General features: G+C 43.5%; 1 protein-coding gene across 5 annotated transcripts; it reads left to right on the top strand.

Moving 5' to 3' along the window:
- Window positions 1-2: 2 nt before the first annotated feature.
- On the top strand, window positions 3-6,848 carry LOC106581353 (lysophosphatidic acid receptor 6). 5 transcript variants are annotated; one of them, XM_045703942.1, is made up of 4 exons: window positions 36-206; window positions 3,020-3,132; window positions 3,295-3,535; window positions 5,338-6,848. In XM_045703942.1, the coding sequence occupies exon 4, from the start codon at window positions 5,342-5,344 to the stop codon at window positions 6,359-6,361; it is 1,020 nt and encodes a 339-aa protein (XP_045559898.1). In that variant the 5' UTR covers window positions 36-206; window positions 3,020-3,132; window positions 3,295-3,535; window positions 5,338-5,341; the 3' UTR covers window positions 6,362-6,848. The 5 variants fall into 5 exon arrangements, with proteins under 5 accessions (XP_014018831.1, XP_045559899.1, XP_045559898.1 ...); XM_045703943.1 differs by lacking the exon at window positions 3,020-3,132 and having other exon boundaries at window positions 33-206; XM_014163356.2 differs by lacking the exons at window positions 3,020-3,132; window positions 3,295-3,535 and having other exon boundaries at window positions 3-206.
- Window positions 6,849-16,229: the final 9,381 nt, after the last annotated feature.

The raw sequence follows: 16,229 nt of genomic DNA, 5'->3' as shown, positions 1-16,229 counted from the left end.
CCTATAGCAGATTGCAGGTGCAGTGCAGTGCAGTTCCGTTTTTTTGGGGGGTGGGGGGGGTTCAACGGTTTCACTATAAATCAGAGGAAGAAGTATTGGCATGACAGGCTGTCTATTGTAGGTTAAAGTGTGTCTTACCAAACAAGTATTGAAGCCAAAAGGTTTGGTTCTAGTGGAGACGAGATAATTATCCCAACACGACTTCGGTGAGTGTTTTTCTGTAGCCTACTGTAATACTTTTGGACAGGAGTTTTGCTCCCAGTTCGTCACTGCATGCTTTATAGAATTAAAAGCACATCATACATTTACATTCACCCGCGGTTTCTGCTATGCTGTTGTGAGATGTCGTATAATCTTAAATCCTCTAGACACATTTAAATGTCACTATCCCTAAAACAATGGAAATACATTTTAAACACAGGCACTTTCTACAATGGGGAAAAGTCACACTGTTCAGACCTATACAGTAGTGATGGGCATTCCGGCTCTTTCAACTCAGCTCACCAAAGTCAAGTCAAACAGATTGTGATAGTTTGACTATGATTGGTGTTATAACAATTCTAATTAAATTATTAAAGGAAATCATACTCTACCCTAACCACAATGTATTTACAAATGCATTGGTTTGTTATGAAAAAGAATGCTATTAAACATTTGCATTTATAGTATAACTTTTTAATGTATATAAACAAAGTGCATATAAATCTAACCATTCAAAATGAATATAATCTGAACAGTATAATAGAATATTGCACCATATCAAAGAAAAATAAATAACAATTTGCAAAACTGCAGCATCCCACAAATTGAAATACATGTAACAAAGAAGGATGCTATTACACATGTGCATTTAAAGTATAACTTTTTTAATGTATATAAACAAAGTGCATATAAATGTAACACTTCAAAACGAATACAATCTGAACATAATAATAGAATATTGCACCATATCAAAGAAAAATAAATAACAATGTGCAAAACTGCAGCATCCCGCTTAAAACATTAAACTGGTTCCTCTTTTCTCTCTCTTCTTTATTGCCATGTTATAATCAGCAGCACACAGCAATGCTGACCATATTTTGCTTTTATGAGAGATTTGCATTCAGAAATACAAGCTGCCTCACTTTCGAGGGGCTGATGCGGTTTCTTCTCTCAGTAATTATTTGTCCCGTTTTCAAGAAGACCCTCTCAGAGGGAACGGATGTGGCCACTATGCAGAGTCTCCCTGTCATGACTTCAGTAAACTGTGGGTAGACAGAGGCCTTGTTCTTCCACCAGCTCAGAGGATCTGCAGATGGAGGAGGGGCTCCTCCAAATAGGATCGGACCTCCATTATGGCATCTGCTGAGGGATTCCTTCGTGCTGCATCCCCAGTTGCTCTCTCGTCAAACAGCATCCAAACAGCAGACGTTTGTGGCACTACTGCTGGTGCTTCTGCTCCATCTGCTCCCTCTCCTTCCTGTTGCCCTGGTGCCTGAGCCAGCTGACTGTTGGGGCTGTCCCTCCCTGCTGCTGAGGTTATTCTTTGAATAACCTCATCAATCGCTCTGGCATCACTGAAGGCTAACTTCTTAAACCAGGGGTCAAGTGCAGCGGTTTCACATGTCGTGTGGTTACATTTGCTTCTCTCTGGCGGCTGGCTGTGATTCGCTGCAGACCCTTACACATGTGTATCATTTTTGAGGTTGTCACATAGCTGAAAAGAGAGAACAGTAACTTATTAGTTCAGGTTCATGTTTTGTCTACTGATACTGCATTCTCATTTACGGCTCATATACATATATAATACTGGATTAAATAATGATGTAGTAATAACTGCTTACTGTACCTGTCTCCACTGATCTCCACAGTGACCAGCTCAAAGGGTTCCAGGACTCTGCACACCTCCTCCACCACCTCCCATTCCTCTTGGGTCAGACATTCAACAGGTGCATTGCCAATGGCCAGGGTAGAGATGATGGCATCCTTTGACTCAAGAAACCGCTTCAACATATAAAATGTTGAATTCCAACTTGTAGTTCAGTCTTGTTTAGGCCTCAGCTTAGGCATCCCCATCTGGCGTTGTGTAGACTTTAGTTTTTCAGCACCTACTGTGCTCCTGTGGAAGTATTCCACAGCTGCTTTCCCTTTGTCCACAGTGGGCTTCATCACCTTCAGAGCATCTCTTACAATCAGGTTGATTGTGTGGGCAAGACATGGATGATGGGTCCATTTAAACATTTTCATGGCTTTGGTTATGTTAGCTGCATTGTTGCTAACACAACAGACCACTTTTCCATCTACTGCCATTCTCTGGTCACTCTCAACAGTTCCTCTGCCAAGTTCTCTGAGGTGTGTCTGTCGCTGAACTCAAAGCAGTCCAGAAGACAGCTAGACATCAAAAAATCTTCAATGAATTGACATGTAACTGACATGTAAGAAGTGGTTACCTTTGATGTCCAGCAGTCACTGGTAAGGCAAACTGCAGTAGCTTTTTGGACTCTTTCCCACACTGAAGCCTATGTGCTTTTGTACAGATGTGGAATAAGTGATTTTGAAAGGGTTTTCTTGCTTGGAATTGTGTACATTGGATTTAGACTATTGCTATAGTTTCTAAAACCTCTGTCCTCCACGATCGAAAATGGCTGGAAATCGGTGGCAATAATTTTAGCAAATGCAATATCAATTTGGCCTTGTTTTGCTACAGACATAGACTTTGGCATAAACTGGTCCATAGAAGACTGCGTTGCTGTGGGACGCGGAGTAGGCCTACTTGACTGAGTGGACACATCTCCACGTGTGGAGGTGCTGGCTCCACCACTATCACTAGCAGGCCCGCTAGATTCTCGAAGCTCCGCTACAGCTAGCTTCACAGTTGGGTGCACAGTTCGCATATGCCGGTGTAGGTTGTGCGTAGAACCGGCTTTATATGAGATTTGTTTTGGCAAATTCTACACTGTGTCTAACATTGTCTACATTCTTAAAATGCATCCAAATGCTACTGTGCTTCCGACTCATTTTCCAGCTGTTGTTTTCACAGCTGTCCTTCTTCTCTCTCCTCGGCTGCTAAGTGTGTGACTGTGAGTGTGTTGGCTCGGCCCTCCCTCACGCATCTTTGGTTGACACTGTGTGTCTGATTGACAGGAAAAACAGGTGAGGCTGTTAGTCTGAGCAAACAGAACGAATGTGTGTGCGCGCTTGAGCATTTAGGCCTATATTATTTTATTTATTTTTCCGTTCTTTGAATTAGTTAATTCTATTAATTTCAATCTTTTGATTATTCATATCTTCATTTTTTTATATTTTTATAAATAGATTCAGCTCTTCTGATATGCGAGCCAGCTCCCAACGTTCACCTACAAGAGCCGGTTCTTAGAGCCGATGGCAGGGTTTACAGACAATCACAGACTACAAAGAGAAAACCAGCCACGTCGCGGACAACGATGTCTTGCTTCTGGACAAGCTAAACACCTTCTTCGCCCGCTTTAAGGATAACACAGTGCCACCGACACGGCCCGCTACCAAGAACTGTGGACTCTCCTTCTCCATGGCCGAAGTGAGTAAGACATTGAAACGTGTTAACCCTCGCAGGGCTGCCAGCCTAGACGGCATCCCTAGCCGCGTCCTCAGAGCATGCGCAGACCAGCTGGCTGGAGTGTTTACGGACATATTCAATCTCTCCCTATCTCAATCTGCTGTTCCCACTTGCTTCAAGATGTCCACCATTGTTCCTGTACCCAAGAAAGCAAAGGTAACTGAACTAAATGATTATCGCCCCATAGCACTCACTTCTGTCATCATGAAGGGCTTTGAGAGGCTAGTTAAGGATTATATCACCTCTACCTTACCTGCCACCCTAGACCCACTTCAATTTGCAATTTGCATCTGTGGACCCCAATAGGTCCACAGACAATGCAATCTCCATCACACTGCACACCGCCCTCTCCCATCTGGACAAAAGGAATACCTATGTAAGAATGTTGTTCATTGACTATAGCTCAGCATTCAACTCCATAATACCCTCCAAGCTCATCATTAAGCTCTGGGCCTTGGGTCTGAACCCCGCCCTGTGCAACTGGGTCCTGGACATCCAAACAGTCCGCCCCCAGGTAGTGAAGGTAGGAAACAACACCTCCACTTCGCTGATCTTCAACACTGGCGCCCAACAAGGGAAGCATTCTCAGCCCCATCCTGTACTCACTGTTCACACATGACTGCGTGGCCACACACACCTCCAATTCAATCATCAAGTTTACAGACGTCACAACAGTAGTAGGCCTGATTACCAACAATGACGAGACAGCCTACAGGGAGGAGGTGAGGGACCTGGGAGAGTGGTGCCAGGAAAATAACCTCTCACTCAACATCAACAAAACAAAGGAGCTGATCGTGGACTTCAGGAAACAGCAGAGGGAGCAAGCCCTTATCCACATAAACTGGACTGCAGTGGAGAAGGTGGAAAGCTTCAAGTTCCTCTGCGTACACATCACTGATGATCTGAAATGGTCCACCCACACAGACAGTGTGGTGAAGAAGACGCAACAGCGCCCTCAGGAGGATTAAGAAATTTGTCTTGGCCCCTAAAACTTTTACAGATGCACTATTGAGAGCATCCTATCGGGCTGTATCACCGCCTGGTACGGCAACTGCACCGCCCACAACTGCAGAGCTCTCCATAGGGCGGTGCAGTCTGCCCAACGCATTACCGGGGGCAAACTACCTGCCCTCCAGGACACCTACAGCACCCGATGTCACAGCAAGGCCAAAAAGATCATTAAGGACCACCCGAGCCACTGCCTGTTCACCCCGCTATCATCCAGATTGCGAGGTCAGTACAGGTGCATCAAAGCTGGGACCGAGAGACTGAAAAACAGCTTCTATCTCAAGACATCAGACTGTTAAATAGCCATCACTAGCCAGCTTCCACCCGGTTACATAACCCTGTACCTTAGAGGCTGCTGCCCTACATACATAGACATGTAATCACTGGCCACTTTAAGAATGGAACACTAGTTACTTTAATAATGTTTAAATAATGTTTACATACTGCTTTACTCATCTCATATGTATATACTGTATTCTATTCTGCTGTATTTTAGTCAATGCCACTCCGACATAGCTCAAACTAATATTTTTATATTTCTAAATTGAATTATTTTTCTTTTAGATTAGTGTGTATTTTTGCGAACTATTAGATACTACTGCACTGTTGGAGCTAGGAACACAAGCATTTTGCTACACCTGCAATAACATCTGCTAAATATGTGTATGTGATCAATACAATTTGATTTGATTTATTTCATAAGTGAAAGTGCAATGACATTTATATGCGTATTCTATTTCCCTCTCTGTTTGCAGTAAAATGCCACTGTGTGAAAGGGACGTGTGCTATATACAATGGATTGTCTACGTCCCCACATTCGTGGTGGGTTTACCCCTCAACCTGGCCACCCTGTGGCTCCTCCTCTTCAGGATCCGTCGATGGACTGAGTCCACAGTGTACCTCAGCAGTCTGATCATCAACGACATCCTTCTCATCTTTTCTCTGCCCTTCAAGATATACGCTTTCGGCCGCACCTGGGGCCTGAGCATGGGCTTCTGCACCTTCCTGGAGAGCCTGGTGTTCGTCAACATCTATGGGAGCATCGTACTGATCGTGTGCATCTCGGGCGACCGATATGTTTCTCTGCGGTTTCCATTCAACGGCAAACGTCTGCGCTCGCCACGGAAGGCTGCCCTGGTATGCCTGGCTGTGTGGGTGACGGTATTCGCTTTCACCACACCCGTCTATGAGCTACACAACAAAAACACCACTAGCCTCCACAACAACAATGAAACCAGGTGTTTCGAGGGATTCTCCAGGGAAACCTGGGGGAAGAAATGGATCATTGTCGCCATGGAGACGGTGTTCACAATCAGCACTGTCACTATGTTGTTCTTCTCGGTGCGCGTGATGCAGATCCTGAGTGACATGCGGCGTCGGAACCCGCTGGACAAGAAGGTGAGGGACAACAAGTCTGTGAAGATCGTCCTGAGCAACCTGGTGGCCTTCATGCTGTGCTTCATCCCCTACCACGTGGCTGCAGTCGTCTACTTCCTGGCCAAGAACCGCACAGAGAACCCAGACGTCATCAACCCCCTCAGAGACTTCGTCCACATCAGCACCTGTCTGGGCAGTGTCAACTGTCTGACGGACGGGGTCTGCTACTACTTCATCCTGAAGGAGAACCTGCTGACTGCCAGCCAGGAGAGGAGGAGGATGTCCACTAGAGGGAACAACGTGGCAAAGCCCGGGGAAATCAACCAGCATCCGATGGACAACATCATGGTCAAGGGACCCGGAGAGACAGGATCAGACACTCAGGTCACTGGAGATCGATAGAACTTGCTAGAGAGATGTGGTTTATTGGAGTGGAGAGCAATGTGGAGAGCAGGGTGGAGGCGATTTCCCTGTAGATGGATGGCTATCACCTCTATCTGGGAAACGGAAACTCAGATCTCCACAACAGAGAGGAGAAAGACTCTCGAAGAATGAATGACTGGTGTTAGGTTCTAATTTTCAGAGTAAAAAACTCAAAGGACATTTATGAAAGCTTAACCAAGTTTATTCTGCCCAGAGGGTCAATACAGCTGCATTCATACAAAAACATTTTCACACAAGCACTGATATTTAACTGTTCCTCGTAGGCTGAGTCTCCTCCTACCCATCTGTACAAACATCATTCTTTACTGCTAGGCAGGACACTAGTGATACGGGCCATAAACTTTTATTTCTCCCTTAACCTCTCTGGGACATGTGGGACGCTAGCGTCCCGCGGGACACACTGCCAACAGCCAGTGAAATAGCAGGGCGGCAAATTCAAAACAACAAAAATCTCATAATTCAAATTTCTCAAACATACAACTATTATATCCCATTTTAAAGATACACTTCTCGTTAATCCAACCACATTGTCCGATTTCAAAAAGGCTTTACTGCGAAAGCATAACATTAGATTATGTTAGGACAGCGCCTAAACAAGAAAAACCACACAGCCATTTTCCAAGCAAGGAGAGGCGTCACAAAAACCAGAACTACAGCTAAAATGAATCACTAATCTTTGATGATCTTCATCAGATGACACTCCCAGGACTCAATGTTACACAATACATGTGTGTTTTGTTCGATAAAGTTCATATTTATATCCAAAAACCCCATTTTACATTGGCGTGTGATATTCAGAAATGTTTTGCCTCCCAAAACTTCCGGTGAATGAGCACATTAATTTACAAAAATACTCATCATAAACGTTGATAAAATTTACAACAGTTATTGAAAGAATTATAGATACACTTCTCCTTAATGCAACCGCTGTGTCAGATTTCAAAACAGCTTTACGGCGAAAGCACATTGTTCAATATTCTGAGTACAGAGCTCAGCCATCAAAGCAAGCTATACAGTTACCCGCCAAGTTCTGGAGTCAACAAAACTCAGAAATAGTATTATAAATCTTCACTTAGCTTTGCTGATCTTTGTCGGAATGCACTCCCAGGATTCCCACTGCCACAAGAAATGTTCATTTTGTTCGATAAACTCCATATTTATGTCCAAATACCTCTGTTTTGTTCGTGCATTCAGATCACTATTCCAAAGGCATAATGTGCGAGCGCAAAACCCGACACGAAAAGTCAAAAGGTTCCCTTACCGTTTGTAGAAACATGTCAAATGATGTTTATAATCAATCCTTAGGGTCTTTTTAACATAAATCTTTGATAATATTCCAACCGAACAATAGCGTATTCATTACAGAGGAAAAAGAAGGAACGGTGCACCTGCGTACTGGCGCAGTAAACAACTCATAGGTCTCAGGCTTGAGTCAGCTCTTATTCTATCCCCAGTAACAGTAGAAGCATGAAAGAAGGTTCTAAAGACTGTTGACATCTAGTGGAAGCCTTAGGAAGTACAAAATGACCCCACAGACACTGTAGTTTGGAAAGGCAACCACTTGAAAAACTACAAACCACTTCCTGGTTGGATTGTTTCTCAGGTTTTTGCCTGCCATATGAGTTCTGTTATACTCACAGACATCATTCAAACAGTTTTAGAAACGTCAAAGTGTTTTCTATCCAAATCTACTAACAATATGCATATCCTACCTTCTGGGCCCTAGTCGCAGGCAGTTTAATTTGGGCATGTCATTCATCTGAATTTCCGAATACTGCCCCCTGTCACTAAAAAGTTAAGAGGACCTGACCTGACCTCAACCCCCCTCCATCACTAATCCACAGCTCTCTCCCCTTATCAAATCCTGCCACATGTAATCGCTTCTGATGGGGTCACCTTGGGGTCATGATAGTGGCTGCACCAAATGATTGATGTATTATAATAATTGATTATGCTTATGTTGTATGAATAGAAGGGGAAGGGCTATAAGACCCTCCCCCACTACATTTATAGGGCCCTGGACCACAGATTAGTAATATATTCATTATAAGGTTTAATACTGTTCCACAGTTCTTTTCTAGTCTCTGCCTCTTATAAGAAATGGTCTGAGCAGATATGTGAGCCATTGCAGTCAAAACAGAGTGTCTGTGAGAAAGTGCCTCAAGGCTAAAAGAGATACATAGACACAGACCCCTGCAGGGGAGTAAATAGATAGGAGACAAGTCAAACATCATCAGCCACACTGGAATGGAAAATTACTGCTGGGCTATTGTTTTCTCCTGCAAGTTTGTATAACTGTATATGCATGGGCTTGGTCTCATGAGTAGAAGGTGTTGACGTAGGCAGTTACAATACTAGGGGTTGACTGCAAGCATATTAAAGCAACTTTTACCTTTTTTATTTTGCAGAACTTACTCTGAAACATGCGTGCTGTGTTTCCGTTGTCCACTTCTGTCTGCAATTGCATTAATAAAGGTTTGATTGATTTACTTAAAGAAGATATTGTCTGATTGCTGATTTCACCAATAAGCCAATGATTGACAAGGAACAAGGAACCTTCCCCAACACTTCCCTGCACTCAACACATTCCAAGCTTAGTTGCACACACATTCCAAGCTTAGTTGCACACACTATATACCTTCCTCCTATAACCATTAACTTCTGGTGTAGACCCTCTAAACCTCAGCACTCCATCAGTGACATGAATAAGTATATTTCATATTCTCAGAACCCAACAGTCCCTCCTCTTGAACAATAGCTTCCTACTGTTCAACTTACTTAAACTTGGAAATTACTTATAAATGAACAAACAATGATAACAAAACATGAGCAAAAAATAATAAAACATGATTATAAATGAACAAACAATGATAACAAAACATTCACCATGAGGTTTACAAACTCAGAGACTTATGGCCTCTGATCTATGATCACAACAAACACAATCTTAATTTCCATCTCTCATCACACAACAAAATGACATTCCAGCTGAAGCTGTTGGCTTCCTCCTATTCAGCTGGAGCTGCTTTTAGTTTCTCCACTTTCACCTTCTAGTTCCTAAGAGTGATAGCATAAGATTTGGAAAGCAACAAACAGACACACAAAACATAACAGTATTAACAATGTGGTAAGCTATGCATAATTATATATGCATGAAAACACAAAGTCTGAGACCATGACAATTCCCTCTCTCTCTTCACCTGACTCTATGCCTCCAGGATACTTTTCTGCTGGATTCCACAAAAATGAAAACCCTAAAAAGCCTCCTCATGCTTTCGCCCAGTCTTCCCCTTTCCGGCCCCAGGTTCCGAGAGGTGATCCCAAGCCATGTCATTTTCACTCTGTTCCTCATCTCCTACATTGCCACCTTATAGGCAAGTGCGCATCCCTAATCAACGCTACATCCTCTTGAGGTAACTCAGCACTGTATATGCTTTCACATCAATGCCTTCAAAATGTTGTTCAGAGTACAATTACCCCAACATCTATCCTCTTTCATATGATTTATTAACCAATAAAGCAGCTAACCCAACCCATCTATGATGTTTAAAGTACCTCCCAGACCCAACCCATCTGCATGTCTACTGTGGAATCTAGTCGCTCTCTCTCTCTCTTTAGCTCTGCTTCCTCTGTCATGGTGTCTTCAAGCTCACCCATTATGTATCTGGACCTCACTTCACGTGAGAACTTGCACCCACCGAGGAGAGATATGACGATCTTTAACGCTGCAGGTGCTGTAAGGAGTACTGTGTGTGGACCAGAACAACACTGTCCCAACACCCCAGCCTGGTGTATCTTGATGTACGCTCAATCTCCAGAATTCAGCCCGTGCTCTTGGTTATCTCCGGCTCCTCATGTGCTGCTTTCACCTGAGGATATACACACTGCAACACATGGGTCATTTCCTGACAACATAGACTCTCCTCCTATGGCAAGATCACTAATTTGTGACATTTGAATAACAGCCTCCCCTGTACTCCCATCGGTCTCCCAGTTACCAGTGATCCGGGTCACAGCCCCAATGTAAGTGTTGCTTTCGTCCCTCTCCTCGCCCCTACCTAGGCTCGAACCAGAGACCCTCTGCACACATCAACATTAGTCTCCCACAAAGCATCGTTACCTATCGAATCCACAAAAGCCGCAGCCCTTGCAAAGCATGGGAAACAACTACTTCAAGGTCTCAGAGCTAGTGACGTCACCGATTGAAATGCTATTAGCGCGCACCCCGCTAACTAGCTAGCCATTTCACACCGGTTACACTCACACTCCTTTGACCTCCTCCTTTTCCGCAGCAACCAGTGATCCGGGTCAGCATCAATGTAACAGTATAGCTTCCGTCCCTCTCCTCGCCCCCACCTGGGCTCGAACCCCTATAAAAGAGCTTGTTCAAACCTTCATACACACTCGCACACACTCACACCCTGCGCTCTCATGGCCACTGCGACTGGGCCTTTCACCCTATCGTTACAGGTTTAGCAGGGAACCAACCCCACCCGTTTCTTACCCCCTAGGACTTACCCTTCACAGGTTCCAGCCTGCACGGGCTTACCTTCCGGGTCTCAGCCTATTCTTATAGTAGTCACATGAACTAACCCAATTGGGATTTACCACCTAGGACTTACCTTACAGATCCCAGCCTTCTGGAGTTTACCTTCCGGGAATTACCCTATACTTTATAGTACTAGCAGGAACCAACCTACTATATACCACAAAGCTACGACCGGTCGTAACACAATGGGCCTCCTATAATTGTTCAGCCTACGATTCTCATCTCCCCAAGATGTCAAAATGAGTGGAAGCAGGTGAAGGAACTGTGCCTACCTTGTTTGTTGCCAGCTCCTTCTCCACTGGACTCTTTTGTTTGACTACAAATGGTGGTGAACCCTGCTTGCAGCGCCATCTGTTAGGTTCTAATTCTTATGAAGCTTAAAACTTCTTATGGATGGTGGCAGTATTGAGTAACTTGGATGACTGATGTGCCCAGAGTAAACTGCCTGCTACTCACGCCCAGAAGCTAAGATGTGCATATTATTAGTAGATTTGGATAGAAAACACTCTGAAGTTTCTAAAACTGTTTGAATGATGTCTGTGAGTATAACAGAACTCATATGGCAGGCAAAAACCTGAGAAAAATCCAAACAGGAAGTGGTTTGTAGTTTTTCAAGTGATTGCCTATCCAAACTACAGTATCTGTAGGGTCATTTTGCACTTCCTAAGGCTTCCACTAGATGTCAACAGTCTTTAGAACCTTGTTTGAGGCTTCTACTGTGAAGTGGGGGAGAATAAGAGCTCATTGAGTGAGAGGACTGCCAGCAGGGCATGAGCCTCAGCCATGCATGCTCACGTGAGAGGTAGCTCAGTTCCATTGCATTTCTGAAGACAAAGGATTTCTCTGGTTGAAACTTTATTGCAGATTTATGATAGAAACATCCTAAAGATTGATTCTATACATCGTTTGACATGTTTCTACAAACTGTAATGGAATTTTTTTAGTATTCGTCTGACCTGCGCGTCGTGAATTTGGATTTGTTAACTGAAAGGCGCGAACAAAAAGGAGGTATTTGGACATAAAGGATGGAGTTTATCGAACAAAACAAACATTTATTGTGGAACTGGGATTCCTGGGAGTGCATTCTGATGAAGATCATCAAAGGTAAGTGATTATTTATAATGCTATTTCTGACTATTGTTGACTCCAAGATGGCGGATATATTGTATGGCATGTTTTTGTGTCTGAGCGCCGTACTCAGATTATTGCATGGTGTGCTTTTTCAGTAAAGCCCTTTTGAAATCTGACACAGCGGTTGCATTAAGGAGAAGTTTGTCTAAAGTTCCATGCATAACACTTGTATTTTCATCAACATTTATGATGAGTATTTCTGTAAATTGATGTGGCTCTCTGCAAAATCACCGGATGTTTTGGAAGCAAAACATTACTGAACATAACGCGCCAATGTAAACTGAGATTTTTGGATATAAATATGAACTTTATCGAACAAAACATACATGTATTGTGCAACATGAAGTCCGATGAGTGTCATCTGATGAAGATCATCAAAGGTTAGTGATTTATTTTATCTCTATTTCTGCTTCTTGTGACTCCTCTCTTTGGTTGGAAAATGGCTACGTTTTTTTTGTGTATAGGCGCTGACCTAACATAATTATATGGTTTGCTTTCGCCGTAAAGCCTTTTTGAAATCAGACACTGTGGCTGGGTTAACAAGAAGTAAAGCTTTAAAATGGTGTATAATACTTGTATGTTTGAGGAATTGTAATTATGAGATGTTTGTTGTTTTGAATTTGGCGCCCTGCACTTTCACTGGCTGTTGTCATATCGATCCCGCTAACGAGATTCCAGCCATAAGAAGTTAACCAAGTTAATTCTGCACAGAGGGTCAATACAGCTGCATTCAGACAAAAACATTTTCACACAAGCACTGAAATTTAACTGTTCCTCATAGACTGAGTCTCCTCCTACCCATCTGTACAAACATCGTTCTTTACTGCTAGGCAGGACACTAGTGATACGGGCAATAAACTTTTAGTTCTCCTTTAAGGTGACCTGACCTCAACCCCCCTCCATCACTAATCCATGGCTCTCTCCCCTTATCAATGCCTGCCACATGTAATCGCTTCCTGGCACTCAACACATTCCAAGCTTAGTTCCACACACTACAGTCATGGCCAAAAGTTTTGAGAATGACACAAATATTAATTTTCACAAAGTCTGTTGCCTCAGTTTGTATGATGGCAATTTGCATATACTCCAGAATGTTATGAAGAGTGATCAGATGAATTGCAATTAATTGCATAGTCCCTCTTTGCCATGCAAATGAACTGAATCCCCTAAAAACATTTCCACTGCATTTCAGCCCTGCCACAAAAGGACCAGCTGACATCATGCCAGTGATTCTCTCGTTAACACAGGTGTGAGTGTTGACGAGGACAAGGCTGGAGATCACTCTGTCATGCTGATTGAGTTCGAATAACAGACTGGAAGCTTCAAAAGGAGGGTGGTGCTTGGAATCATTGTTCTTCCTCTGTCAACAATGGTTACCTGCAAGGAAGCACGTGCCGTCATCATTGCTTTGTACTCAAAGGGCTTCACAGGCAAGGATATTGCTGGCAGTAAGATTGAGGTAGTATGTACATGAATGTATAGTTAAAGTGACTATGCATATAAGATAAACAGAGAGTAGCAGGGGGGCAGAGGGAGGGCACACAATGCAAATAGTCTGGGTAACCATTTGGTTACCTGTTCAGGAGTCTTATGGCTTGGGGGTAAAAACTGTTGAGAAGCCTTTTTGTCCTAGACTTGGCACACCGGTACCGCTTGCCATGCGGCAGTAGAGAGAGCAGTCTATGACTGGGGAGGCTGGGGTCTTTGACAATTTTCAGGGCCTTCCTCTGACACCGCCTGGTATAGAGGTCCTGGATGGCAGGCAGCTTTGCCCCAGTGATGTACTGGGCCGTACGCACTACCCTCTGAAGTGCCTTGTGGTCGGACGCCGAGCAATTGCCGTACCAGGCAGTGATGCAACCGGTCAGGATGCTCTCGATGTTGCAGCTGTAGAACCTTTTGAGGATCTCAGGACCCATGCCAAATCTTTTTAGTTTCCTGAGGGGGAATAGGCTTTGTCGTGCCCTCTTCACGACTGTCTTGGTGTGTTTGGACCATTATAATTTGTTGTTGATGTGGACACAAAGGAATTTGAAGATCTCAACCTGCTCCACTACAGCCCCGTCGATGAGAATGGGGACGTGCTCGGTGCTCCTTTTCCTGTAGTCCACAATCATCTCCTTAGTCTTGGTTATGTTGAGGGATAGGTTGAGCGCTATCATCAGTCCTGTGTCATGCCAACAGTAAAGCATCCTGAGACCATTCATGTGTGGGGTTGCTTCTCAGCCAAGGGAGTGGGCTCACTAACAATTTTGCCTAAGAACACAGCCATGAATAAAGAATGGTACCAACACATCCTCCGAGAGGAACTTCTCCCAACCATCCAGGAACAGTTTGGTGACGAACAATGCCTTTTCCAGCATGATGGAGCACCTTGCCATAAGTCAAAAGTTATAACTAAGTGGCTCGTGGAACAAAACATCGATATTTTGGGTCCATGGCCAGGAAACTCCCCAGACCTTAATCCCATTGAGAACTTGTGGTCAATCCTCAAGAGGCGGGTGAACAAACAAAAACCCACAAATTCTGACAAACTCCAAGCATTTATTATGCAAGAATGAGCTGCCATCAGTCAGGATGAGGCCCAGAAGTTAATTGACAGCATGCCAGGGCGGATTGCAGAGGTCTTGAAAAAGAAGGGTCAACACTGCAAATATTGACTCTTTTTATTAACTTAATGTAATTGTCAATAAAATCCTTTGACACTTATGAAATGCTTGTAATTATACTTCAGTATGAAATAGTAACATCTGACAAAAATATCTAAAGACACTGAAGCAGCAAACTTTGTGGAAATTAATATTTGTGTCATTCTCAAAACTTTTGGCCACGACTGTATATACCTTTCTCCTAAAACCATTAACTTCTGGTGTAGACCCTCTAAACCTCAGCACTCCATCAGTGACATGAATAACTATATTTCATATTCTCAGAACCCAACACTGGTCAACACGTTTTCAAATCAATCATCCAACCTTCAAGTTTATGTTCCATTGTATTCTCGCTCATCACACCTGTGACCTCATTCAAGTATTGCCCTTTGGGAGGCTGAGATCCATAGAGGCATATCTAACGCTTAGCTAATCTGATCAACAAAAGGCATGGGATTTACAACCCTGAGTCTTGTAATTTATTCATACATAATTTAAAAACATTTTTTTGTAATTTTTTAATTTTACCTTTGTTTAACCAGGTAGGCAAGTTGAGAAGAAGTTCTCATTTACAATTGCGACCTGGCCAAGATAAAGCAAAGCAGTTCGACACATACAACAACAGAGTTACACATGGAGTAAAACAAACATACAGTCAATAATACAGTACAAAAACAAGTCTATATACAATGTGAGCAAATGAGGTGAGATAAGGGAGGTAAAGGCAATAAAAAGGCCACGGTGGCGAAGTAAATACAATATAGCCGATTAAAAACACTGGAATTGTAAATTTACGGTAGGTGAATGTGCAAAGTAGAAGTACTGGGGTGCAAGGGAGCAAAATAAATAAATAAATACAGTAGGGGAAGAGGTAATTGTTTGGGCTATTTATAGATGGGCTATGTACATGTGCAGTGATCTGTGAGCTGCTCTGACAGCTGGTGCTTAAAGCTGGTGAGGGAGATAAGTGTTTTCAGTTTCAGAGATTTTTGTAGTTCGTTCCAGTCATTGGCAGCAGAGAACTGGAAGGAGAGGCGGCCAAAGGAGGAATTGGCCCTGGGGGTGACCAGTGAAATATACCTGCTGGAGCGCGTGCTACGGGTGGGTGCTGCTATGGTGACCAGCGAGCTGAGATAAGGCGGGACTTTACCTAGCAGGGTCTTGTAGATGACCTGGAACCAGTGGGTTTGGCGACGAGTATGAAGCGAGAGCCAGCCAATGAGAGCGTACAGGTCGCAGTGGTGGGTAGTATATGGGGCTTTGGTGACAAAACGGATGGCACTGTGATAGACTGCATCCAATTTGTTGAGTAGGGTGTTGGAGGCTATTTTGTAAATGACATCGCCGAAGTCGAGGATCGGTAGGATGGTCAGTTTTACAAGGGTATGTTTGGCAGCATGAGTGAAGGATGCTTTGTTGCCAATTCTAGATTTAACTTTGGATTGGTGATGTTTGATGTGGCTCTGGAAGGAGAGTTTACAGTCTAACCAGACAC

Source organism: Salmo salar, chromosome ssa20 (genome assembly GCF_905237065.1).
Source record: "Salmo salar chromosome ssa20, Ssal_v3.1, whole genome shotgun sequence".
In the NCBI taxonomy this organism is placed as follows: domain Eukaryota; kingdom Metazoa; phylum Chordata; class Actinopteri; order Salmoniformes; family Salmonidae; genus Salmo; species Salmo salar.
The sequence above is the reverse complement of the archived record's forward strand: the minus strand, read 5'-3'. Positions and strand labels throughout refer to the sequence as shown.

What these genes read in the sequence shown, in the direction of transcription:
- LOC106581353 (XM_014163356.2), top strand. Translation starts at nt 5,342, where the DNA reads ATGCCACTGTGTGAAAGGGACGTGTGCTATATACAATGGATTGTCTAC.